This window comes from Typopeltis vanoorti, chromosome 2 (assembly GCF_054136105.1).
Source record: "Typopeltis vanoorti isolate ZY-2024b chromosome 2, IOZ_Tvanoo_1.0, whole genome shotgun sequence".
Taxonomy (NCBI): domain Eukaryota; kingdom Metazoa; phylum Arthropoda; class Arachnida; order Uropygi; family Thelyphonidae; genus Typopeltis; species Typopeltis vanoorti.
The window spans coordinates 143955999-143983620 of NC_143550.1; the positions used below are offsets into that span (position 1 = coordinate 143955999).

Sequence of the window (27622 nt, forward strand, 5' to 3'; positions counted from 1 at the left end):
TATTTTATCAACATTAAAAAAGAACAAATTTCTTCTCAGATATATATTCAAGTAACATACCAGAAGAAAATATTTTCTCTACTTCTTTATTTTCCTTATTTTTCATGTAAAACTTCATAAAACTGTAAATTGCATTTCCAAAGTGGGACTATCAAACTCATTCAGTCTGATGATTACTGTAAAATAAGCCTTTGCAAAAGTGTGTGTTTTGTGAGGCTATGTTCTGCTGTGTACCGTAATAACTGTAATATGTAATGTCATATAATTGAAATATTGTACAAAATGCTTTTACATCAAATGTTTACATTTGGTGTAAAACTAAGGTAAAGAAACTGAAACATGCTGAGCAGAAATCATGTATGCACATATAATTTCTTTTCTGAAAAGTATTTTGTTACCATGTTTTAGTATATTATTGTAGCATTAACCAATAAAAATTATGAACTGTTTTAAAAAAAATATCTTCTTTATAATACTGAAACGTTGGTTTGTGTAATTTCAAAATGACTGATAAGCAGTAATGTTAAAATCTACTTTATTTTACAAGAATATTTCTAAATAATTATTTCGATATTTTATCTACCCTGGAAATCAAAAGTCTGACATCATTATGATTCTTCTGCTGTTTTGACTGTAGCAAAAAATTTGTATTTAGGGGGGAAAATTGGAGAATATCAAATGTAATTAGAATGTTTTTTTTATCATGATATCATCATTTTAATTTACAAGTGCAATGCTTTTTGCCAAAATCCTTAGCTTTCTTTTTAGCCCTAACCAACCATCTTCAGTTGTTTTTTTTTCCTTGATTATGCCTAATTGTTGATCCATAAAGAACAGCTCCAAATATCAATTCCGGATACCACCCAGGAAACAAGTTGTGTTTATCATTTAAACAACCCCTATCTTCGATTCATTCGCTGTTTGTTGTTATTTATTCCATTACTGTGATTAGCTGTTGATACAGGTGTTCGAATTGGCACCTGTGTATTTGGAAACATCGCTGGCCGAGGAATACCACGCTGAGTAAAAAGTGGAGGTCCTTGATTACCATTGCCTAAGATATATAAAAAAAAGCACACTTGCCAGAGTTATTAGCAATTCAAATACTTAAATTAATCTATTTTGTTTAAGAAAAATTTAAATGAAAGCAAATTTTTAATTTCATTTTATTGATATATTTAAATTGAACCAGAGAAGAAAGCCTAAATTATAAAATGCAAAAAAACACCTCTATTTTTTAAATTTCATAATACTACATTTTGAAACTATTTTCTTAAAGAAAAAATTTCATTTAATAAAGATAATAACTTAGCATATATAGTGTTAAATTTGATAAAACAATTTGATTTGCCAATTACTTGATGAAATGAAGTAGTTGTGTCATGAGGATCTTGTAGTGGAGGTACAAAGTATTTTTTGTTCAATAGCTAAAAAATTTGAATGGATTTTTGAAGGACTGTCAAATATTATAATTTTAAGACTTTCCAATCAGTTTTTATAAAAAGAAAGATTTTAAAAAGCTGATAGAGTATGACAATTATTTTGAACACATCTAAATGTCATAGACAAGACATGATGAAGAAAGCTTAAAAAAATGTCCTACTGGTAATACAGCAGACCCTCACTATTCACTGATTTACAGTTCAAGAACTTTAAGACTATTTTGCTTTCACCATCTGCAGTTGTATGAGTTAAAAGTCACTTTAAAAGTTAACAATGAAGCTCTGTAAATTCTCCAGAATCAGTTGTGTTTAATTTGAATGTTTATTTGTTAACTAACTGTAGAATCGCACACAGTCTTACGATATGCACGATGAAATATCTACATGACAAATTTATTTTTTAACTGTGGTACACATGTGATTCTATAGTTATGGCACAGGTCTCATTTAACAAGAAATATTTAATTATTAATTCCAATATTTCGTCAAAGTTTAACTGGTATCATCAGGGGGAACCATACAATAATCTAGACATACACTTAAATATAGCATGTCGATACTAAATCAGCAGCAAGCAAGACTGAGAAAAGCACAGGGAGGTGGCCAAATACATTCCTAAATAGTATCACCCATTGCATTTGATTGTGTGCTCTTGGCTACTGGGATAATTGCCTATGGATGAAAGTTTCGGTGATGAGAGAACTTGATGCAACCATATTTGTTGATATTAGGTGTAGTTTATGAGGACTAAAGCAGATTCCAGGCAAAGTCTCACATATTTATACTTGCGTCAGTGGAAAAAAAAAAGGTAGTTTTTTTGGGGATTTTTTCCCCCAGTGGATCCTGAGGTAAGTATCCAAGGCATGGTCTGCTCAACCTCGGTAGCCATTGGTGGAATGAGATGTAATCTTGATGCTGCTCTGTGATCCTACCTGTTTGGAGGAAAAGGAAAAAAAAGTTGCAGTTACAGGATACCTAGTAGAGTCCAAATGTTGCAGCTGGTCTTTAGAAGGATGGGGTAAGGGGATGCTAATTTCTTGTGTAGTTTGAAGACAGTCACAAAATTTTATTTCTTAGGATCTCAGCAACTTTTTCAGAAGTGCCACAGATATATGGGATGGCAATGGATTTGTTGTAGTCTTTTTTTTTTTTGGGGGGGGGGGGGGATATGTTAATATTTTTATCATAAAATATCATTACCAGAATCAGTTATGTTTAATTTTAATGTCTTTATTTGTAAAATTTTCGGCTAAGTTGCATAGCCATTATCAATACAAGTTATAGGAAAACACAAAAAGAGAACAATTCAATTGGAAGCACATGCTATTATGGCTGTAGGAGAATAGCTCCATCAGCATTAATAGATATTCAAAATAAATTATAATAAATTAATTTAATGTTCCAACATAAAAATGTGCACAAATTCACATGGAGAGAAGAGGCTAGGAATAAGAAAATTCTCATTGACTATGTTATTGTTGATAGTGATGTTTTCTCCCTGGTGCAGGACACCAGAGTGTACAGAGGATTTGAAATTGGAAGTGATCACTATTTAGTCTTGAGCAGGATAAAATTGAATTTCATATTGAAAAGAATAACATGTAAGAAAGTTTTAAAGCTAATAAAAGTTGAGCAGCTCTCAGATGTGAACTGTAGACTAAAATACAGAAATATTATTGAAAAGAAAATGAAAGAGTTTGAGAACAGGAATCAAACCTTGGAGATTCAGTGGCAAACTCTGAAGGAAACATTGATTGATTCTGCCAGAGAGGCATGTGGTGAGGTTGTGTGCAAGGATAAAAAAATCAGAACTCCCTGGTGGACACAGGAAGTTAAAGAGGCAGTGAAGGAAAAGAAGAAAGCATATCAAAAGTTCCTGACAAATAAGTCAACTTTTACTCTTACAGAATACAGAGACAAATGTAAGAAAGCTAAACAGTGTGTAAAACTAGCTAAACAAAAGTCATGGGAGGACTTTGGCAAGAATATAGAAAATAAATATCAAGAAGGTGGCAAAATATTCTGGAGGTTGTTGAAGAAGCTTAGGAATGGAGGAAAGAGTGCTGTAAAAGGAATTAGAGATGATAAAGGTGAAATGAAAACAGGAGAAAAAGATATCCTTGAAGTATGCAGTAATTACTTTGAAAAACTGCTAAATGAAACAAGCAGTGATGACAGCACAGTGATAAAAAACACTGACCAGGCATGCAGTCAGGAATACATATCCATACTTGAAGTAGAAAAAGCCATCAAAGGCTTGAAATGTGGAAAGGCAGCAGGAGTAGATGATATTCGACCAGAAATGCTGAAGTATGGTGGTATAAGAGTCTTACAGTGGCTGCACTGCATAGTTCAGAAAGCCTGGACAGAGGGACAAATTCCCGATGATTGGAGTAGAGCTCTCATAGTACCCATATATAAAAAGGGAAATAAAACTGAATGTGAGAATTACAGAGGTATTTCCCTACTGAGTGTTCCTGGCAAGATCTATGCAAGTATACTTGAGAAACGGTTGAGAAGAATTGTGGAAGAAAAGCTTGGTGAAGAACAAGCTGGATTCAGGCCAAATAGAGGCTGTCAGGATCAGATCTTCACTTTACGACAAATAGTCGAGAAAGCATGGGAATATAACAAAGATCTGTATTTAAGTTTTGTCGATTTGGAAAAGGCATATGACAAGGTGCCAAGAGAGAAGCTATTCAATACGCTGCAGTTATATGGTGTCAATGGGGCATTATATCAAGCAATACTTAGTCTTTATTTGAGTTGTGAGTCAGCAGTTAGAATTGAAGGAAGTACAGGAAGATGGTTTAATGTTAAATCTCGTGTGAGACAAGGATGTACATTATCCCCTCTGTTATTCATTATCTATATGGATCACATTATGAAGGAATGTGGTATTAAACCTGATATCAAAATTGGAGATGTTAATGTCAGCTCTTTGCTTTATGCGGATGATGTTATACTTCTAAATAAATCTGCTACAAGTCTGCAAGATTCTCTGACTAAATTGAATAGCTGTTATAATAGATATGGTATGAAGGTCAGCAATAAAAAGACAAAGACAATGAAAATAGGCAGAATCATTGAAAATGTCAACTGTGTTGTGAATGGAGAACCTCTGGAACAAGTAAAACATTTCAGCTACTTAGGCACAATTTTTACTGAAGATGGTAAACTAAATATAGAAATAGACAACAGAATCAGCAAAGCTGGTATCGTGGGAAGTCAATTGAATAAATTCATATGGAATAAGAAAGAAATTAGTCGGAACACTAAATTAGCTGTATACAAGACTGTGTTCAAACCAATTTTAACTTATGGATCTGAGAGCTGGGTCAGAAGTAAAACACTTGACCAAAGACTAGAGACCGCAGATATGAGAGTCCTGAGAAAGATTAGAGGCGTGAACAGATGGCATCAATGGCAATATCATATTAAAAACGATGATATTAGGAAATAACTTGACATTGTCAACATCCAGGAATGTGTTACCAGAGCTAATTTCAGGTGGTATGGTCACTTAAACAGAATGGGCAAGGAAAGATTAGCAAAACAAGTGTTCTCTGCCAGGTTGGCAGCAAAAAGACCCAGAGGAAGACCAAGATATAGGTGGATTGATACGGTGCAAAGTGCCTTAGACGATAGAAATATAAGATCTGATAATGTTGGAGTCTTGACAAGTAACAGACTGATTTGGAGGAAAATTGTAGATAGGAAGTTAGTAATGATGTAATTTTTTCATGTAGTACTGTCATATCCTGTACACCCCTTGAGGGTACATGGCAGGAATTTGATGATGATGATGATGATGGTTTTGTTGCAGTGGATCCTGTGTTTTGTAGATAATGCTTGGCTTGCCAAACTGGGTTTGTTGGGTTCTTTAAGCCAAATGTATTCCTGATGTTCTTCAAGATGAATTTGTGCAGATCGACCAGTTTGTCCATAATAACATAAGCCGCAAGAGCAGGGAATTCTCTAAATTCCAGGATAAGAAAGAGGAAGATATTTGTATTAGGTGAGATAAGGAAGATATTAAGTTTGTGAATTGGAAGGAAAGCAACTTGTAAGTTAATCTGTCAAAGTAATCTTGCTGTGTTTTCTGAAAGTCTATGCCAACCAAATAGTAGTTTACAGTTCTCAGCATATAGAAAACCAACTCATACTAGTCAATACATTGACTTTAACTTCTTTTCTCTTTTCTGAAAGTCCCTTAACATATGGAATACAAATTCTGGTAATTTCTTCTGGTAGCAGGTTAGGATGATGGCCATAATTATTGATTACTTTTTCGATAGTTTTTGCATTATAACAATTAGCAATAAAGGTAGTTCTGATGATAAACAGTTCTTTGTTTTAGTAGAGAATCTGTAGAACATATTTTATGAGCACTTTTGCCTAAAGATTTGATTACACCATATTTCTGGCAAGGATGATGATGTGAGTTAGAGTCAATGTATTTACTAGTATGAGTTGGTTTTCTATATGCTGAGAACATCCAGAAAAGGAAGACAATTGTTATCTTCTACTTCCTGGGTAAATTTGATTCTTGGGTTTATTGAATTAATTTTTGCAAGAAATTCATAAAGATCAGACAAGGAGGAGTTCCATACAGCAAACACATCATCAACGTATCTGTACCAAACTGATGGTTTAGATGAAAATATGTCTAGAATGTTGTTCGAAATGTTCCATAAAGTAATTGGCTAGAGCTGGGGGGAAAGGAGAGAGCCCAAGGCTGTTCTCTCTATCTGTTTATACAGTTTGTTATGACATCTAAGAAACTTTTAAAAAAAATAGCAAGATTACTTCGACAGATTAATGTACAAGCACTTTCCGTCCAGTTCGCAACTTAATACCTTCCTTATCTTACCTAAAGACAAATATCCTTCTCTTTCTTATCCTGGAGTTTACAGAATCCCCTACTCTTGTGGCTTATGTTATTATGGACAAAGTGGTCGATCTGCACAAATTCATCTTGAAAAACATCGGGAATACTTTTCACTTAAAGAACCCAAAAAACCTAATTTAGCAAGCCAAGCCTTATCTACAAAACACAGGATCCAGTGGAACAAAACCAAAATGTTACACAAAAGTTACTTTCATTTGGAAAGGCTGTACAAAGAAGGCTGTGAAGCACACATTTACATCCCAAACCTGAACAAAAGCGATTTGCCTAAAACTTTCTCAATTTTGGGAAGTTATAATGACTAATACTCACCATTCACATGTTTACCTTAATTTGTAATTAAATTTTTGTTTATATTTAAAAATAATTTATTAACTAAATTAATTTATTGTAATTTATTTTGAATATCTATTAATGCTGATGGAGCTATTCTCCTGCAGCTGATAGTACACATAATACCATGTGCTTTCAACTGAGTTATTGTTCTTTTTTTGTGTTTTCCTATAACTGTATTGACAATGGTATGAAATTAGCCAAAAATTTTTTTACGAATGAAGACATTAAAATTAAACACAAGTGATTCTGGCAATAATATTTTATGATGAATCTTACCTCTTACATCTCTATTTTTAAATGAATTCATTAATATTTTTTCAGCAGGGGTTGTAACCACTGGCTGAAAAGGTATCCTGTATGTGGCTGAGTTCAGAAGTCAGTGCAATGTCATTACAGCATATTAATTTTGACTAGGGTTTTTATGATACAATACTATTGGGGGGGGGGGGGTGACTGTGGATGTATTTACCTGTATATGTGTGTGTGGATTTTCTATAGACAGTGTAAGCCAAGGATCCATCACATCCCTTCTGTAAAGGTGGCTAAGATCCTCAAGAAATACAATATTGTCACTACAATCACACAAAAAATTAGCATCCATAACCTGCTCTCCTAAAGACCAGCTACAACCTCTGAATCTAGCTGGAGTCTGTCAGGTATCCTGTAGTTGCAACCTTTCCTTCTTTGGCCAAACAACCAACATCAGGATTGTGTAGCAGTGAGACTACATTTGATTCCATCACTATGGCCACTCAGGTTGAGTAGATGCCTTGGACAGGACACCAGCCACAGGATCCAATGGGAAAAGCAAGTATAAATTTGCTACCTCTCAGTAATGGAAACTAATCCATAGGCAGTCAGTCCAATGGCCAAGAACACAATCAAACTCAATATGTGGTGCTATTTAGGACTGTAGGCTTCCGTGCACTTTTCTCAGTCTCACATACTGCTTGCATGCACATGACTATACTATGTATGGTTCCCTCTGATGATGCCAATTTAACTTTGGATCATAAATAAAAATATTATACCATGATCAAAAATATTATTGACTTTATATTAAAGTCAATATTTTCACATACAAATGTAAAAAAGTATACTTTCAGTGAATGGGATGCATGATGCTTTTGCCTCTGAAGTAAAAATAAGGTTGTTGTAAAGCATTGGGAGGATTTAGTTATTATATCATAATGATAATATTTTACTTATTATTTGGCACTATTAGCGATATTTTTAGTGATCATTACTAGCAGCAGTTTAACATACTTTTCAAGTTAGAAATTGTTCAAATAACATAATTTAGCATAATAAATGAGTTTTAAAAAACTTATAAAGGAGTCCTTTGCTTTACATGACTGAATAATATAGTCAATAAATTTATTTAGCATGGGTTAAAAATTCCCTTAACACATTTCTTTCATGCTGGTCCCAATGAAACTGCCCTTCCTTGAGGACTGTATCTTATTGTACAGTATAGAGGCAATTAGAGTCTATATTTAGACTCTAATTACCTAGTCATAATTAGAACTAAATATGGTATATTTAGCAATAACTAGTATAATCAGGTCTGGTGAAGACCTAATTCACACAGAATTAATTAAATGGAGAGGAAATAATATCATTCACCATGTCACAAGCTTTACTAAATCTATGCCTAGAAGAGGGAAAGATACCAGAAAACTGAAAAAAATGCTACTCTGATACCGTTATTTAAAAAAGGGGACAAAGAAGAAGTAAAGAACTATAGACCAATTAGTATTCTCTCCAATCTGTACAGAATTCTCACAAAAGTAATAAACAGGTTAACCCCTCTTCTAGACTCAAATCAACCAGTAGAACAAGCAGGATTCTGTAAAGGCTTTAACATAATTGATCATATTCATGCAGTAAAACAAATAATAGAAAAAGCAGAAGAAAACCAATCATCTCTCTGTTTAGTCTTTATTGATTATGAAAAAGTATTCGATTCCATCAAAACTAATGCAATAATCAAAGCACTCCAGAATCAGGGAATTCCTGGAGAATATATGGACCTCCTCCAGGAAATATACCACACTGCAACTTCACACAAGTAGCAATAAAATATCAATTGAAAAAGGTGCCCGACAAGGAGACTCTCTATCACCCAAAATCTTTACAGCGGTCCTTCAAGAAATATTTATTAATATAAACTGGACTTGGTATAAAAATTAATAACAGAAACTTAACAGACCTAAGATATGCAGATGATATCATCATTTTTGCAAACACTCCAGAAGACCTATATCATGAAAGCAGAAAAGTCGGTCTAAAAATAAACAGAGATAAAACTAAAATCATGTTTAATAATTTTGTAACACCAAAAAACATAATAATAGAAAACAATTTCTTGGAAAGAGTCTCTTCATATACATACTTAGTTCATCTCATTGATCTGAACTGTGGACTCCAAAAGGAAATAAATAGGAGAGTTCAACTTGCCTGGGGTGCATTCAGAAAATTGAAAAGCATTTTTCAAAACAATGATATCCCACTGTTTAAAAAGGAAGACATTTAGCCAGTGTATACTTCCAGTCATCATATATGGTTGTGAAACTTGGTTGCTAACAAAAGCACTGGCAAATAAACCAACAACAACTCAAAGAAAAATGGAGAGGTTGATGCTAGGCATCACATTAAAAGATAAGAAGCAAAACACCTGGATAAGAAGCCAGACTCACATCACTGACATCATTCTTCACCATAAGCGACTAAAATGAAAATGGGCCGGACATTTCACTATACTAATGAACTGAATTCCAAAAGAAGGGAAACGAAGCTGAGGACGTCCTAAAAGAAGGTGGAGTGACGAACTGTCAAAATTTGTTGGGAAAAATTGGTCAACCATTGCCAAGAACAGAGAAAGGTGGAAAGAACTGGAAGAGGCCTTTGTCCAGCAGTTGATAGAAAATGGCTGTAAAGAAGAAGAAGTATAATCAGACACCAGTTTTAAGGTATGAATCTCTGAGTTGGATTAGAAATAAAGCATTGATCAAAGATTAGAGACCACAAATATGAGAGTTCTGAGAAAAATTAGGGGCACGAACAGATATAGCATCAACAGCAGAATCATATGAAAAATGAAGACATTATAAAGGAACTTGACATTGTTGGCATTCAAGAATGTGCAAAGGGCTAATATAAGGTTGCAGGACCACTTAAATAGAATGGATGAGGAAAGATCAGCAAAACAGGTGTTTGATGCCAAGATGGCAAGAAAAAGACCAAGAAAAAAAAATCCAAGGTCTAGGTGGACTGATTTAGTCAAAAGTACCTTAGAAGACTAAAATGTTAGATATGACAATACTAGTGTGCAGCTGACAAGTAACAGACTAATTTGGAGGAAAATTGTTAATAGGAGATTAATAATAATGTAAACTTAATCATGTAGTACTGTCACAGTAGTTTGAACACCCCTTGAGGGTACATATCAGGAAATTGATGATATTTTGCTATGTTTCTAACCATCACTCTAAATGTGGTCATAGAATAATGGCTTCTCAGATCTTTGGCAGATTAATGCAGCCATACCTGTTGAGACTAGAAGAGTGTGTCACAGCTGATGCTGATTCCGCAAATATTCTTTCAGACCTATTGTAACTTCTATACAGTACAGCTGTATTTTTTGATTAAATTCCATTTAATCCTGCGTGAAATAATCTCTACAGCATGATCTGTCAGTCCTGACTAATCATACATAATCAACAAATGCAGTTTTTATGTTCTTCAAAATACATATTAACATAACTAATCAGCCTGTCCAAAGTAGGCTAAAGCGGCACAAGGAACATTAACCACTACAGAATGTGCAAGTGGATGAAGCTGATCCTTATGAGAACGGATGAAGTTTGCTAGATTGAAGGTGTGGTTTGAAGATGCATGGAAATGATATTTATAAAGAACTTTAGCCATTTTTTCAGATGTGCCTGGAACACAGGGATGGGAATAATTTTGCTGTGATATTGCATATTGTTGCAGAAGGGTGGAGGATATCTTGCCTATTTTAAAGGGGTTGTAACTAATGGCTAAAAGTGTGTAAAGGTACCCGAGTTCAGTGGCAAGGGCTGTGTTATTCAAACAAATAGCCCTGAAACTGTGTGTTGTGTTTTGAGGATATTCTACTTTACTGTTGGAATGGGCAATGGTGTGATTGCTTATTTAAGCATTCTTCTGCATGTTTGGATTCCTATTATACAGAAAATATAATGAACCTTTCGATAGTCATGTAATTAGTGTTATCTAGGAAGAGAAGACAGTTGTTAGTTTACTTTCTACAGAGCAAAGTGTATTTTTCAATGGCTGTTTAAAATGCACTATAATGTATCAATATATCTAGGCTATGAGGCAAAATAGCAAACATAACATCATCTGCATAGTTATAGCCGAACTGTTATGTGTAGCTGTGCTGAGAGCTTGGTTTTCTAGAAATTCCGTATGGAAATTAGCTGAGTGGGGGGGGGGGGGGGTCTTATAGGTCTTATATACAAATTTCTTAGTATAGTTCCATGTAAACGGATTGTGCACTCAATTTCCTCCATACTCATGGAACGTTTCTTTCAGGTTAAGTTAGAAAATAAAATGTCCCGACAACAAAAATTTAATAATGGACTTCCATAAGGGTCAGTATTGGCACCCTTACTTTATAACCTATACACATACAACTTGCTGTCACCATTTCATTTAAGTTCTGTTATGCTGATGACACTGTAATTGCCATTCAACACAAAAATATGAGTCAGGCAGAAGAGATACTTACAAAAGACCTGAAAACAATAGGTGAATATTACAAAAAAATGGAGGCTCCAGTTCAACCCAGACAAAACAGAAGTATCAAGCTTTTACCTTAATAATCACATGGCAGATGTCACTTTACATATCTATTCTGAAGGATGCTTGCTACAACATAATAAGTTTCCAAAGTATTTGGGCGTGACCTTGGACCACACGTTCTCTTATAAGCAACACCTAACAAATGAACAAATGTTGCTGCTAAGTTAAGAACCCGTAACAATATAATACAAAAACTAACAGGCATGACATGGGGGAGCAACAGCCAATAATCAATGGATTACAGCTCTAAAGTCTAGTTTTCTCTGGTGCCAAATATTGCTCACCAGTGTGGCTAAATAGCACACATGTTAAACTTGTTGATAATCAACTAAATAATACAATGAGATTGATTTCTGGTACAATCAAATCAACACCCACACACTGGCTCCCAGCTCTTAGCAACATTGTTCCACAAAGTCTGCACAAGGTCAAAGCTCTCTTACAGGAGTATAAGAAAATCCTGGAGAATACAGCCCTGCCAATACACTTAGATCTCCCAGATTTAAGTATACAATGACCGAGATCAAGACATCCACCACTACAATTAGCCCAACAATTATTAAAGTGGCAAGAACAGTGGGAGAGCGAGGCAGATAATATTACAAAATTTTTTCTTACAATTACAAGAAAGTTTTAATGCTTGCTCTAACCTTCCACGAAAATTCTGGACTCAACTTAATAGAATACGAACTGATCATAGTGTATGTGCGGATATGCTTTTTAAATGGGGTAAATGACCGTCCCCACATTGTGATTGTGGAGCTCAAAGACAAACTGTGGACCATATTGTGACCCAATGTTATCTTAGAGCATATTCAGAAGACAAATCAGACTTTTTAAGTGCTACTCCTGAAGCTATGAACTATTTGACAAATATGGATATAACTTTTTAATTTTATTGGTTTTTAAAATGACTTTTAACTTTATTTGCTTTTAAAATGTCAGTGTATTGTACTGCATATTTTGTTATTTATGCCATATGAATAAATAAATAAAATAATAAATGAATGTATTTTAAACACAGCCAGAATTCAAAATTACATCTCATTATAGAAAAGAAACTATCTTCCCTTCCCAGACAACACTCTAGCTACCTAACTATGAAATGGGTCATTGCACATCCTGGAGTGTATAATGTTCCATGCATCTGCATCTTAGCCTACTTTGGACAGACTAGTAGATTTGTTAACTTCCACTTTGAAGAACATGAAAATTGCATCTATGATCATCTATATGGCAAGTCAGGATGGAGTCTCATGCTGTGGACAGTCCTTTGCACTAGATTACGTGGAAGAAAACTGCACAGAATAGAAGTTTTTATAGGTCTGAGAGACTATTTTTGGAATCAGCATCAACTATGACACACACCTAACCTCAACAAATATGGCTGCATTCATTTTCCAACTATCCGGAAGACTATCATTCTGTGTTAGCCTGCCTGACCTCTGAATTAACTTCATTTTTATGCAATCCCCACAGGGTGCCTTGGTAAGATATTAGTTCCTTTTCGATTACAATTTGAATTGTTTTTACAATCTAACTGAGTGCTGTGTGCTTTACCACAGTTGTAATTTGTACTTTGAAGATAATGATTAGAACAGCAAAATATTAAATATTTTTTGCTGGGTTTCTATTCAATAAATTAAATATACATTCATTTTCTTCTAGTGTTGTTATATTAGGTAGCACTGTTATGAATAACCACATACTCAAATCTATTTATACATATGCTGGACCAAACTTCATTAGAATGTTGTATCTGCAATTTATATTAAAAACTATTGATAAAATAAGTAGTTTTTCAAAAACCTATGAAAATTTAATATGTCTAATTAGTGGAACATACAAACATCCACATATTTCAGACAAATTGTATGTAAATAATACTATTTTTTTATTTATTTTTTTCCATAATATAATTTATCAGAAGGGTTGTAATATTAAGCAGATAATATAAGTATCATCATTTCTTGGTATGTGCTCTAGGTATTCTAACACAAGATATTGCAATAGCCCAATACAATTAGAATTTCCATATTACTAGTTTCTTACAACAATTTTCTTCCAAACTAGTTTTTTTACATGTGGGGTTTCTGATATGAGTTTTTTATCAGTGTCATTTCACATCTGCCATTTTAGTTCACCTAAAAGGATTCCAATAGTGAAATATATAATCATTCACTCATTTTCTAAAATAACTGATACTTTAAAGTTATCAATAAACAAGCAGTGCCTGTTTATTGATTCTGCATAATGTTTAATTTAGACCACATAATTTCAGCTATATGGACAGATTTTTTGCTTGGTACTAATCATATTCCTTTTCGAGTTAACAAGACATGTCTACAAAAGTTAAATACAGATCCATGTTTTCTTCTTGTGATTTCTCAACTATTTGTCTTAAAGTAAATATCTGGTTCCTATACCTTGATATAAAATTTTACCAAATTTTATATCAAGGTATAGGATCGACTATGCCACCTTTCAGATTTCTAAGTTTCTACCTTCAGTACTGAAATACATTTAGAACTGCATTCCCTGTGGATATTTTCTAGTATCAGGTTTGTGGAATACTGACTATGAAGAATTGCAGAGTCTGATAAATAATATTGTTAAAAGAAGCTTACCAGATTGACACCTCGGATATTTTTCAATGGGTTGAAGAAGAGAAAGAGATAGAGAGAAGAGGTTATTCTTGAAAATTGTATAAAGGTGTCGTGCATATGCAAGTAAGGCATGACTTTTTTGCATGGAGAGTGGTTGGTGAGTGGAATGATTTACTGAATGAGGTGGTGCAGAAACGCTGAATCAGTTTAAGATGAGATATGACAGAGATTATCTCTGTTAGGATGCATTCTATTGCCTCCCTTGATGAGTCTCTTGACTCCAGGAGGTATTTGCATAATATCGCTGATTTATCTCATTAAATAATTTTTCAGAGTACATACTTACTCTAGTCATATATAGCAACTTGAAAGGGAGCACTATTGAGGCCATGCTTGGACTGAGGTCTGCGTACTCCCTGCAGAAACGTCTACAAGTCTGTCATTCCTATTGCATATCCCTACTGTATAAATTTTCCTAATATGTTGTAATAGATTTAACGGTATTGATATGAACACAGATGGATAAGAAAATAACTATTTATTAACTTAAAAGCTAATATTTTGCTGGTATTATATCCAGCATCTTCAGAGCACACAACACAAAGTTTGTTACAAATGCAAGACAACCACAATCCGGTGTACAGTGGGGCTAGTATAAGTAATTGCAGCGTGCAACACAAGACTAACGTCCTAATAGGAAGCCATCTAGGTTTGAAAAAATAAATAAATACAATTTTTAAAAAAATAATAATAGTTTAAAGTTTTGAAATAGTAGTCCAAATAATAGTCTTAGAAAGTTTGAACTTCTACATAGAACATCTGGAAAAACTAGCTATCAACACAGCCACTCTCAAACCTAGTCTCTGGCTATGCTACATTGATGATGTGTTTGCTATTTGGCCACATGGCCCAGACACATTGAATACATTTTTAGTGCATCTAAATAGCCAGCACCCTAAAATCCACTTTACAATGGAACTAGAAGCCAATGATTGATTGCCCTTCCTGGACACGCTGATCACACATCTTCCAGAAGGTTCCTTATCATTTTCGATTTATAGAAAACCCACACACACAGGGAGATACTTACACAAACAATCACACCATCACTCTTCTCAACAATATGGTATCTTAAAAACACTAACCCATGGAGCTAGAGCAATCTGTTCCAATGACATTGCTCTCACTGCTGAACTTTCTCACCTACGTCACACCTTCTTAACCAATGCTTATAATCCCCATAAGATAGATAATACTAAATGCTACTCAGAAATCCCCTCTATCTACCACAGAAGACTACAACAAAACTATCACCATCCCATACATTAAAGGCACATCTGAAAAGATATCTAGGGTGCTTAACAAACACCAACTGTGCACAGTATTTAAACCTTATGTAAAATTACCAACTCTCATCCGTTCACCTAAGGATAAATGCACTCTTTATCACATCCAGGAGTCTATGAAGTGCTCTGTTCTTGCCATCAAGCCTACTATGGACAAATGGGAAGAACTGTGGACATCCGCCTCAGTGAACACAAAAAATATATCAGACACTTTTGCTATGGCAAGTTGGGTCTGGCAGACCATGCTTTGGATACCCCTGCACACAGGATCAATTGGAAAGAAACAAAAGTAATGCACAGAAGCTTCTACAAGTCAGAGAGGTTGTTCCTGGAATCAACAGAAGCCTTAAAACATACTCCAAACCTTAACAAGCATGGCTGTATAAATCTACCAAAGATTTGGGAGACAGTCATCCTAAGACCAAATTAATATTTATTACTTTTATTTTATATTATTTTATTTTTTTCAAACTTTCTAAGACTATTATTTGGACTACTATTTCAAAACTTTGAACTATTATTTTTTTATTTTTTATTTTTTAACCTAGATTGTGCCCTATTAGGACTTTAGTCTTGTGTTGCACGCTGCAATTACTTATACTAGCCCCACTGTTACACTGGATTGTGGTTGCCTTGCATTTGTAACAAACTTTGTGTTGTGTGCTCTGAAGATGCTGGATATAATAACAGCAAAATATTAGCTTTTAAGTTAATAAATAGTTATTTTCTTATATACCTGTGTTCATATACAGTTAAATCTATTACAACATGTCTGATGAACACATAAGCCTACCACGTGTATTTCCTAATATGTAATGATGGAAACTTGATGAAGGTCTCACAATGATGGTCTCCCAGATTTTTGATCACTGTGAGACCATCAGCAAGTTTCCATCTTTGCACCCATAGAGAATACCAGTTAGGACTGCAGGATTCTATCATTCACACTCAGTCTGTGTTTGCTTTCTTGCCAGTGTGACTGAATGCACATGCTCAATTTTTGATGCCTTGGTAACAAAGGTGAAATACTGGCATAATAATTTATTAACTGAATTAATTCAGTTAGTATTTATTATCTATAGACAGGTTTTTATTCCACTAAACATCAACATAAGTGATAATCAACATCTGTACCAGAGGAGTGCCTTTATTTCCAATTCCACTCAAAATCCCAACCCTCATCCATGTCTCAGTTTTTCCAACAAATACATCAAAAAAGTCAGTCCAAGCTGAAAACAAAATACCCTCAATAGCTCAAAGTAAAAACTCTGAGAACTCAGCTTAAACTACAGTCTATAACAACTGCAAAAAAACATCAGAAAATCTACAGTAAAATTCGTAAAGGCCAAAAGAACTAAGCTTGTCTCCTGCTCAAATGGCAGTTGAGCTTTCTGGTACCTTGTCAAAGCTGTTGTGTCAAGTTTCTGCCCTGCTAGAATTCTGATGAAACAACGGCATCATCTCCTAAAGATAAGGCAGCATCTAGGCATTGGTCTTCTCCTCTGAACTAATGTTTAGATGACCAAGGCAAATCTCCCCACATCCCACAAACCACCCTCAGCATGGCTCCACTGATCTTTCATCAGAAGGACATCAGAAAAATATTTAATACTAAATTCTCTTCTTGGGTTGACTTTCAAATCTAGTCTATGCTGGTATAAACACAACAAATCCATGGCTTGATATTCTTTTTTGTTCTAAACATTCCTTCTCTTTCTCAACTGCTAACACTTAGAAACTCAATATTAGAATTTGTTTAAGTTAAGGGATATTACATCCCATATCTAATAATCTATCAATATTAGAATATTATTTCCCATTATTGCTCATTCTCACATCTGGCATACATTCTGAGGGAGGATTTGGGTGCACCAAAAACTCCCTCAGCAGGATGGATGTAAAGCAACATCTTGAGAAAAGAATGTCTAGTTGTTTTGGATGTTGAGGAAGCATTGATGTGATGTGTTTATGCCAGGAAAGACCAGAGTAAATGCTTGTCAAAGAAAGACATTTCATCCCATCTGGGCAATTTGTGCATTACTGAAGGTAAAGGGAAAAGTAAACAGGTTTTTTGGGGGAGAAAGGCAAGATTGCATTTTGAAAGTAACCAGGTTATTCTCACCCCACTGAAAAATGGTATGTAAATCAGTGTTTAAGGCACAAATTGTAGATCTTGAAGTTTGGGATGCCTAAACATCACAAGATTTGTTGATTGAGCAGGAGTAATAGTGTGTACTATCATCAGCAAAACTACAGGAGAGAAGGCCGTCAAAATGTTGAAGAAAGAGAGTAGATGATAGAATGAAGCCCCAAGGCATTCCTTCATTGGTAGGGAAGCTCAAAAAGAGAAAGTTATCCACCATGGCACACTGAATAACCACAGAGAAAGCTGATGACTCAATTGCAAAGGATAGAAGATAGACTGAAAGATGGCTACTTATGAGCAGGCCTGGATGCCAAACACAATCAAATGATTTGGAAATATCAAAAGCAACAGCACATTTCTCTAATCAAATTTCTTAGCCTACATTGCATGTATTTTTGTTTCATTTGTAGTTCTTGTTGAAGTTAGTGTTTTTCCCCCTTTTTTTTTGTAGCATTGACATTATCGTTTTCCATAGAAAATATATGTTTGTACCTGCAGTGAGAGGAGATACTCTTGAACATGACACTCATATAGAGGGCAACCAGTCCACTTATCATGTTAATGGGAGGAGTCTGCTATGCAGCCTGTAAGGAACACAGAGAATTGAAGGGAATTTCTGATCCACTGTTCAATCCTCAATTCTCATTATTCACCCCATTAATAAATATCTACTTGGATGGCAAACAACTAATGATGAGTTAGCAATTTTTCCATCTCTAAACAATTTCCAAACTGTATTCTATACTGACTTAAACCATGCATGCATTACAATGGTAACCATTAATTATATTATACAAATAAAAAACATACCTGATATTGTAGATGCTGGTGATGTCACAGGTCCTGAAATTTGTTGATTTTGTAAAGGCTGTGTTGTAGGCAATGGCTGCTGTAGAATAGGAGAACCTCTCTGATCACCTTGCTGTGTAAAAAAGAATAGGGAAAATAAATAGGCATGCATTTTTTTTTGAATAAAGACTATCAGTTATATCAATATGTCATTAATTATTGTCTTCAAAAATATTCTTTGCATTCATATCTTACCTAACAACACAACTCAAAATTCCAATAAAAATAAAGTGAAAACACATTTGTTTCTCTATTACTCACAAATATAGCATATATCATCAAAAAAAAAAGAAGTATTATGATGTCACTAATAAAGAATGAAAACACCTTGAATCATCTTTTGACCAAGAAGCAAACTCTCATCTTCTACTTCATATAAAAATGCAACTCAGGTAAATAATGACAGGTTGGGAAAAAAAACAGAAATTGAGAAGCGCTGCTGAGCAACGAGTCTAAAGCAAACACAAATGTTAAATCCCTTAAAAAATACACACACACACACTGCTTGGAAAGAAGCCAATGGATACTTCCACAGGCAAAGTGCATCATGCCATGTAACCAGTCACATGTTTGTAACAGGTATGAACTGCAGGAATATGATGCTCCCAAGTCAGTGCAACTGCATCCAAGTGTAATGGCTGCAAGAAGGGAGAACTGATGGAGTTTGAAAGAGGCATTGTGATAGGATGTCATGTAGCAGGCCTATCAGTTCAGCAAACTGTTGACAAATTGGGCCATCACAGGTCATCAGTAATACCATACTGCAATAGAAATGCAGGGAGTCAACTGCAAGTGCTAGCTACCCAAAGTGGATGACCCACCACACTCACCGAACATGACTGTAGGGTACTATGAAGAATAATGTATAAAAACTGCTATTCATCGACTGACATGTTGAATGCAGACTTCCAGGCATCGACTGGAACACAAATCTGCACAAAAACATTCAGAACCAAGGTTCACAACATGGGATTCCATGGTAGGACCACAATATGTAAGTCCCGCATTACCCAAATTAACATGCAGCATCATCTTCAGTGGTGCAAAGAGTGTGTACAATGGGACATGGAAGCTGGAAAAGTAGTTGTGGAGCAACAAATCATGCAACACCCTATACCGAGCAGATGGACAGGTGTGGATGTGGCAGATGTCCAGTATGCATAACCCCCAACTATGAAATTTGCAGTGTGATAGTATGATCCTGTTTTTCCTGGTTTGGCTGCAGATCTCTGTTTGTGGTGCCATGAAATTGAACTCCGAGAGGTATCTGAATATTCTAGACAATGCAATGCTTTCTACTTTGGGGCATTTCTACAGAAATGACCATTGTCTCTTTCAGTAAGACAATGCACCGTGTTAAGACTGCTCCTGTAACTGCATGGTTTGTGGACTTGAAGTCACTACACCTGATAGGCCTACACAGTCCTGATTCAACCCAATGAACATAAGGTGCCCTTAATAAGATTGTATGACCTCCTTTTGCTGAGATGAACTGGGGTATCAGTTAATGTCAAGGGACATTGACCCCCACAACAGTCCAGGAGCTAATTACAAGCCTAACAGGAAAAGAGGTCCAAAATTTTCATTGATCGCTATCATATTCCTGTGGAAAGTATGCCCTGTAGGATTGCTATGGTCATCGCAGCAAAAGGAGGTCCTACATCTTATTAAGGTGGGCACCATGGCTGTCTGTTCCTCACACTATGGCATCTGTCGACTTCTTTCCGAGCAGTACACACACACACACTTTTAAAATTATAGAAAATACAGCATATTTTTCATTACACTATAATGAATGGTTGTAATATTTGCACTAGAACATGAAATTTTATTTAGATAATTTTCAGTATTCCTTAACCAACAAAACAGCTTTTTTTGAAATTCCTCTCATAACCAATGAACAATTCCTTTTATAATCACTTTTCAGTTCTCTCTGTAATAATAACAGCAACATCTCCAGGACTAAGATTTCTAATAAAGTGTATTAACCAATTCCAAGACTGTAAGAAAAGATACTTACTAATTTTGCCTGCATCTGCTGAATGAACTCTGGATTAGGATCACTCATATTTGGCATTTCGCTAAAAAGCATGCAGAATCTGAAAATTTTAAATATTGTTACAGTACACAATTTTATCAAGATAAGATTATACAGTACAAAGAATCTTCAGGATGCATGGGACTACTTTGAATTGTATAATCTTAATCTTCTATCATTATCTTCAGTTTTTAAATCTGACAATTCCAACCAAAAATATCAGTTAATGAAAATGTGGATTATTTGGTTGACTACATATTTATATACCACACACACACACACACACACACACACACACACACACACACACACATATATATTCAATCATCATCATCATCATCAAATTCCTGCCATGTACCCTCAAGGGGTGTACAAGATATGATAGTACTACATGAAAAAAAATTACATCATTATTAATTTCCTATCTACAATTTTCCTCCAAATCAGTCTGTTACTTGTCAAGACTCCAACATTATCAGATCTTATATTTCTATCGTCTAAAGCACTTTGCACCGTATCAATCCACCTATATCTTGGTCTTCCTCTGGGTCTTTTTGCTGGCAACCTGGCAGAGAACACTTGTTTTGCTAATCTTTCCTCGCCCATTCTGTTTAAGTGACCATACCACCTGAAATTAGCTCTGGTAACACATTCCTGGATGTTGACAATGTCAAATTATTTCCTAATATCCTCGTTTTTAATATGATATTGCCATTGATGCCATCTGTTCACACCTATAATCTTTCTCAGGACTCTCATATCTGTGGTCTCTAGTCTTTGGTCAAGTGTTTTACTTCTGACCAAGCTCTCAGAACCATAAGTTAAAACTGGTTTCAACACTGTCTTGTATACAGCTAATTTAGTGTTCCAACTAATTTCTCTCTTATTCCATATGAATTTATTCAATTGGCTTCCTACCATTCCAGCTTTGCTGATTCTGTTGTCTATTTCTATATTTAATTTACCATCTTCAGTAAAAATCGTACCTAAATAGCTGAAATGTTTTACTTGTTCCACAGGTTCTCCATTCACAACACAGTTGACATCTTCAATGATTCTGCATATTTTCATTGTCTTTGTCTTTTTATTGCTGACCTTCATACCATATCTATTACAACAGCTATTCAATTTAGTTAGAGAATCTTGCAGACTTGTAGCAGATTTATTTAGAAGTATAACATCGTCTGCATAAAGCAAAGAGCTGACATTAACATCTCCAATTTTGATATCATGTTTAATACCACTTTCCTTCATAATGTGATCCATATAGATAATGAATAACAGAGGGGATAATGTACATCCTTGTCTCACACCAGATTTAACATTAAACCATCTTCCTGTACTTCCTTCAATTCTAACTGCTGACTTACAACTCAAATAAAGACTAAGTATTGCTTGATATAATGCCCCATTGACACCATATAACTGCAGCGTATTGAATAGCTTCTCTCTTGGCACCTTGTCATATGCCTTTTCCAAATCGACAAAACTTAAATACAGATCTTTGTTATATTCCCATGCTTTCTCGACTATTTGTCGTAAAGTGAAGATCTGATCCTGACAGCCTCTATTTGGCCTGAATCCAGCTTGTTCTTCACCAAGCTCTTCTTCCACAATTCTTCTCAACCGTTTCTCAAGTATACTTGCATAGATCTTGCCAGGAACACTCAGTAGGGAAATACCTCTGTAATTCTCACATGCAGTTTTATTTCCCTTTTTATATATGGTTACTATGAGAGCTCTACTCCAATCATCGGGAATTTGTCCCTTTGTCCAGGCTTTCTGAACTATGCAGTGCAGCCACTGTAAGACTCTTATACCACCATACTTCAGCATTTCTGGTCGAATATCATCTACTCCTGCTGCCTTTCCACATTTCAAGCCTTTGATGGCTTTTTCTACTTCAAGTATGGATATGTATTCCTGACTGCATGCCTGGTCAGTGTTTTTTACCACTGTGCTGTCATCACTGCTTGTTTCATTTAGCAGTTTTTCAAAGTAATTACTCCATACTTCAAGGATATCTTTTTCTCCCGTTTTCATGTCACCTTTATCATCTCTAATTCCTTTTACAGCACTCTTTCCTCTATTCTTAAGCTTCTTCAACAGCCTCCAGAATATTTTGCCACCTTCTTGATATTTATTTTCTATATTCTTGCTAAAGTCCTCCCATGACTTTTGTTTAGCTAGTTTTACACAGTGTTCAGCATTCTTGCATTTGTCTCTATATTCTCTAAGAGCACAAGCTGACTTATTTGACAAGAACTTTTGATATGCTTTCTTCTTTTCCTTCACTGCCTGTTTAACTTCCTGTGTCCACCAGGGAGTTCTGATTTTTTTATCCTTACAGACAACCTCACCACATGCCTCTCTGGCAGAATCAATCAATGTTTTCTTCAGAGTTTGCCACTGAATCTCCAAGGTTTGATTCCTGTTCTCAAGCTCTTTCATTTTTTCTTCAATAATCTTTGTGTATTTTAGTCTACAGTTCACATCTGAGAGCTGCTCAACTTTTATTCGCTTTAAAACTTTCTTACATGTTATTCTTTTCAATATTAAATTCAATTTTATCCTGCTCAAGACTAAATAGTGATCACTTCCCATTTCAAATCCTCTGTACACTCTGGTGTCCTGCACCAAGGAGAAAACATTACTATCAACAATAACATAGTCAATGAGACTTTTCCTATTCCTAGCCTCTTCTCTCCATGTGAATTTGTGCACATTTTTATGTTGGAACATGGTGTTAGTAATAACCAGTCCATGTCCTGAGCAGAAATCCATCAGATATTTGCCATTATTATTAGCTTTGCTCTTTTCTCCAAATTTTCCCAAAATATATTTGTATGTCTCACAATCATTTCCTACTCTGCTATTTAGATCCCCAACAAGGACCAACTTTTCCTTTTTCATTGTGTCAGTTGCTTTTTCTAAAGCATCAAAAAATTCCTCCACTTCTACCTTAGTAGAACCTTTTGTGGGACCATAGGCACAAATAAGTCTCATTGTCCAGTTCCCCATTCTCATATTTGCCCACATTACTCTACTTGAGACTGACTGCCATTCAAGAAGATTAGCCTCGTATTTTGTGTTGAATACTATGGCTACTCCTTCTTTTCCTTGATTGTTATTGCCTGAATATAACATTTTGTATTTATTGCTCAGAAAGATCTCACCAGTTTTGGTCTTTTTTGTTTCAGTCACCCCTATTATGTCGATCTGGTACTTATCTAATAACTCAGCTAGCTCCATTTCTTTGCCATTCAGGCTTCTTACGTTGATAGTACCGATCTTTAACTCTGGTGATGTTGAGTTGGGGTTTGTTTTCAGATTTGTTCCAGTAGCTGACTTTTCGCTGTTCGTCCTGGTTCCCTGGCGAAAACAACGGGGGCCTTGTTTAACCGGGCAACGCCCCAGCCGGCATGAAATTCTGTCATGTTGTACCATCATTTTTTATTTTGGTTTAACCAATAAGAATACAATTTGGTCGGCTAAATCCCAAATTGCCAGACCATCCTCGTTCGTTCAGTATCCAAGTAGATACCCAACAGGGTGCACCACAAGAAGGTGAAGATTGGACATTAGGTCAGAAGCCCTGGTCGGTTCTTCGCATTCCGTTAAAGGCTATGTGGAGGTCTCCTCTCAGTTATACAGCTTTGACCCTTAATATATATGGGGATATATATTCAAATATATATTCAAATATACTCTTAATATAAATTGCAAATGACATATACAATAGTTATAATCACATGCCATTTAAAAATAGCACTGTGAATATTAATATCAGTATCTCTGTGGATGTGCATGCATTAAGACTAAACCAGTTAATCTCTCTTTGAATCATACTAGTTCAGAGTAATGATTTAACTTGAGGACAAAAACTTCATTCAGTAACTGATAAAGCAAAATCAGCTAAATAAATAAAATCAGAATTTTTCTATCTGCTCATTAATTTGTTATATTGTTATCCATTGGAACACCTCCATTTCCACATTTCCTAAAGAGTATATTATATTCCAGTTGTCAAAGTCAATGTTAACAAGTTTCTTCTTCCTTAACTTTCTGCTCATCCACAGTACTACTGTACCGAAATGAACCACTGTGCTGTATGGTACTGGAGACTAAACAGCCAATTATGTTTGTGATTATCATTAAAAAAATTAAAAGAAAAAGACTGAGGTGTTTAATGGTCAAAACTGTATAACTGAGAAGAGACCTCCACATAGCCTTTTAAGGAATGAGGAGATTGGACATTAGGTCAGAAGTCCCGACTGGGACTTCTGACCTAATGTCCAATCTTCAAATTCTCGTGGTACATATTGTTAGGTATCTACCCGAATATTAAATGAAAGAGGATGAGCTGGCAATTTGGAATTTTGCCGACCAAATTGTATTCTTATTGGCATAAACAACACTGTAAAATGATGGTACAGCATGACAGATTTTCCTGCTGGCTGGGGTGTTACCCAGTTAAACAATGCCCCCATTGTTTTCATCAGGGAAAAAGGGCAAACAGCAAAAAGTCAGCTACTGGAACAAATCCCAAAGCACATCTCAACTCAACAGAGTTCAGGATTGATACTATCAACATAACAAGTATCAATGGAAAAGAAACAGAACTAGCAGAAGAACTGGATGAGTACCAGATCGACATAATAGGTGTGACTGAAACAAAGAAGATGTTAGAAATAATTATTTTCATTTCCCGATGTTTCGACCTTCATATTAAGAACATCATCTTCTTCCTTACTAGAACCATCTGCAGGACCATAAATACAAATAAGGCTCATTGTCCATTTTCCCATTTGGATATTTGCCCATATCACTGTACGTGATATTGCCTGCCAATCAAAAAGATTATCATCATATGATGACCTTAATATGAAGAGCAAAACATCAGGAAATTAAAATAATTATTTCTAACACAGTTGTGGAGTCCATAATTTGTCAAAAATGAATGCTCATCACCGTGTAACAGTAAAGGAAAGGGAGTAGCCATAGTATTCAACAAGAAATATTCAACACCTGGATACTGAACGAACAAGGATGGGCTGGCAATTTGGGATTTAGCTGACCAAATTGTATTCTTATTGGCTTAAACCACAAATAAAATAATGGCACAGAATGACAATTTTTAATAAAGATGGTAAATCAAATATGGAAATAGACAACAGAATTAGTAAAGCTGGAATGCAAGGAAGTCAGCTGAAAAAATTTATATGAAATAAGAAAGGGGGTGCTTAAGGGTCAAAGCTGTATAACTGAGAGGAGACCTCCACATAACCTTTAAAGGAATCCAGAGAACTGACCAGGGCTTCTGAACTAATGTTAAATTCTCATCTTCTTGTGGTGCACCCTGTTGGGTGCACCACGAGAAAGTGAAGATTGGTGAGGCAATTTGGGATTTAGCCGACCAAATTGTATTCTTATCGGCTTAAACCAATATAGAAAATGATGGTACAACATGACAAAATTTCATGCCGGCTGGGGCGTCACCCAATTAAACAAGGTCCCCCCCACCCCGTTGTTTTCGCCAGGGAACAGTCAGCTACTGGAACAAATCCTAAAACACACCCCAACTCATCATCCCCAGAGTTAAAGATTGGTACTATCAACATAAGAAGCCTGAATGGCAAAGAAATGGAGCTAGCTGAAGAATTAGATGAGTACCAGATCGACATAATAGGAGTGACTGAAACAAAAAAGACAAAAACTGGTGAGATATTTCTGAGCAATAAATACAAAATGTTATATTCAGGAAATGACAATCAAGGAAAAGAAGGAGTAGCCAAAGTAATCAACACAAAATACGAGGCTAATCTTCTTGAATGGCAGGCAGTCTCAAGTAGAGTGATATGGGCAAATATCAGAATGGGGAATTGGACAATGAGACTTATTTGTGTCTATGGTCCCACAGAAGGTTCTACTAAGGAAGAAGTGGAGGAATTTTTTGATGCTTTAGAAAAGGCAACAGATACAATGAATAAGGAAAAGATGGTCCTTGTTGGGGATCTAAATAGCAGAGTAGGAAATGATTGTCAGACATACAAAAATATTTTGGGAAAATTTGGAGAAAAGAGCAAAGCTAATAATAATGACAAATACCTGTTGGATTTCTGCTCAGGACATGGAATGGTTATTACTAACACATTATCCAACATAAAAATGTGTACAAATTCACATGGAGAGAAGAGGCAAGGAATAAGAAAAGTCTCATTGACTATGTTATTGTTGATAGTGATTTTTTCTCCCTGGTGCAGGATACCAGAGTGTACAGAGGATTTGAAATTGGAAGCATTCACTATTTAGTACTGAATAGGATAAAATTGAATTTCATATTGAAAAGTATAACATGTAAGAAAGTTTTAAAGCGAATAAAAGTTGAGCAGCTCTCAGATGTGAACTGTATACTAAAATACACAAAGATTATTGAAGAAAAAATGAAAGCGTTTCAGAACAGGAATCAAAATTTGGAGATTCAGTGTCAAACCTTGAAGAAAACCCTGATTGATTCAGCCAGACAGTCAGAGAGGCATGTGGTGAGGTTGTCTGCAAAGACAGAAAAATCAGAACTTCATGGTGGACACAGGAAGTTAAAGAGGCAGTGAAGGAAAAGAAGAAAGCATATCAAAAGTTCCTGGAAAATAAGTCAGTTTTTGCTCTTAGAGAATATAGAGACAAATGCAAGAAAGCTAAACACTGTGTAAAACTAACTAAAGAAAAGTCATGGGAGGACTTTGGCAAGAACATAGAAAATAAGTATCAAGAAGGTGGTAAGATATTCTGGAGGTTGTTCAAGAAGCTTAGAAATAGAGGCAGTTTAAAAGGAGTTAGAGATGATAAAGGTGACTTGAAAACAGGAGAAAAAACATATCCTTGAAGTATGGAGTAATTACTTCGAAAAATTGCTAAATGAAACAAGCAGTGAGAGCACAGTGGTAAAAAACACTCAACAGGCATACAGTCAGGAATACATATCCATACTTGAAGTAGAAAAAGCCATCAAAGGCTTAAAATGTGGAAAGGTAGCAGGAGTAGATGATATTCGACCAGAAATGCTGAAGTATGGTGGTATAAAAGTCTTGCAGTGGCTGCACTG

The 27622-nt window shown here is 35.3% G+C and overlaps 1 protein-coding gene across 1 annotated transcript in view; it reads right to left on the minus strand.

Moving 5' to 3' along the window:
* Positions 1–518: 518 nt before the first annotated feature.
* The window catches only part of LOC150109489 (SOSS complex subunit B1), a 40231-nt gene continuing 13127 nt past the window's right edge, over positions 519–27622 (minus strand). The window contains exons 4-6 of the mRNA XM_090408578.1: positions 20503–20581; positions 18444–18555; positions 519–1054 (exon numbers count right to left, since the gene is read on the minus strand). Of these exons, the coding sequence (XP_090264704.1) occupies positions 900–1054; positions 18444–18555; positions 20503–20581 (346 nt within the window). The 3' untranslated portion in view covers positions 519–899. The remainder of the gene's footprint in view (positions 1055–18443; positions 18556–20502; positions 20582–27622) is intronic.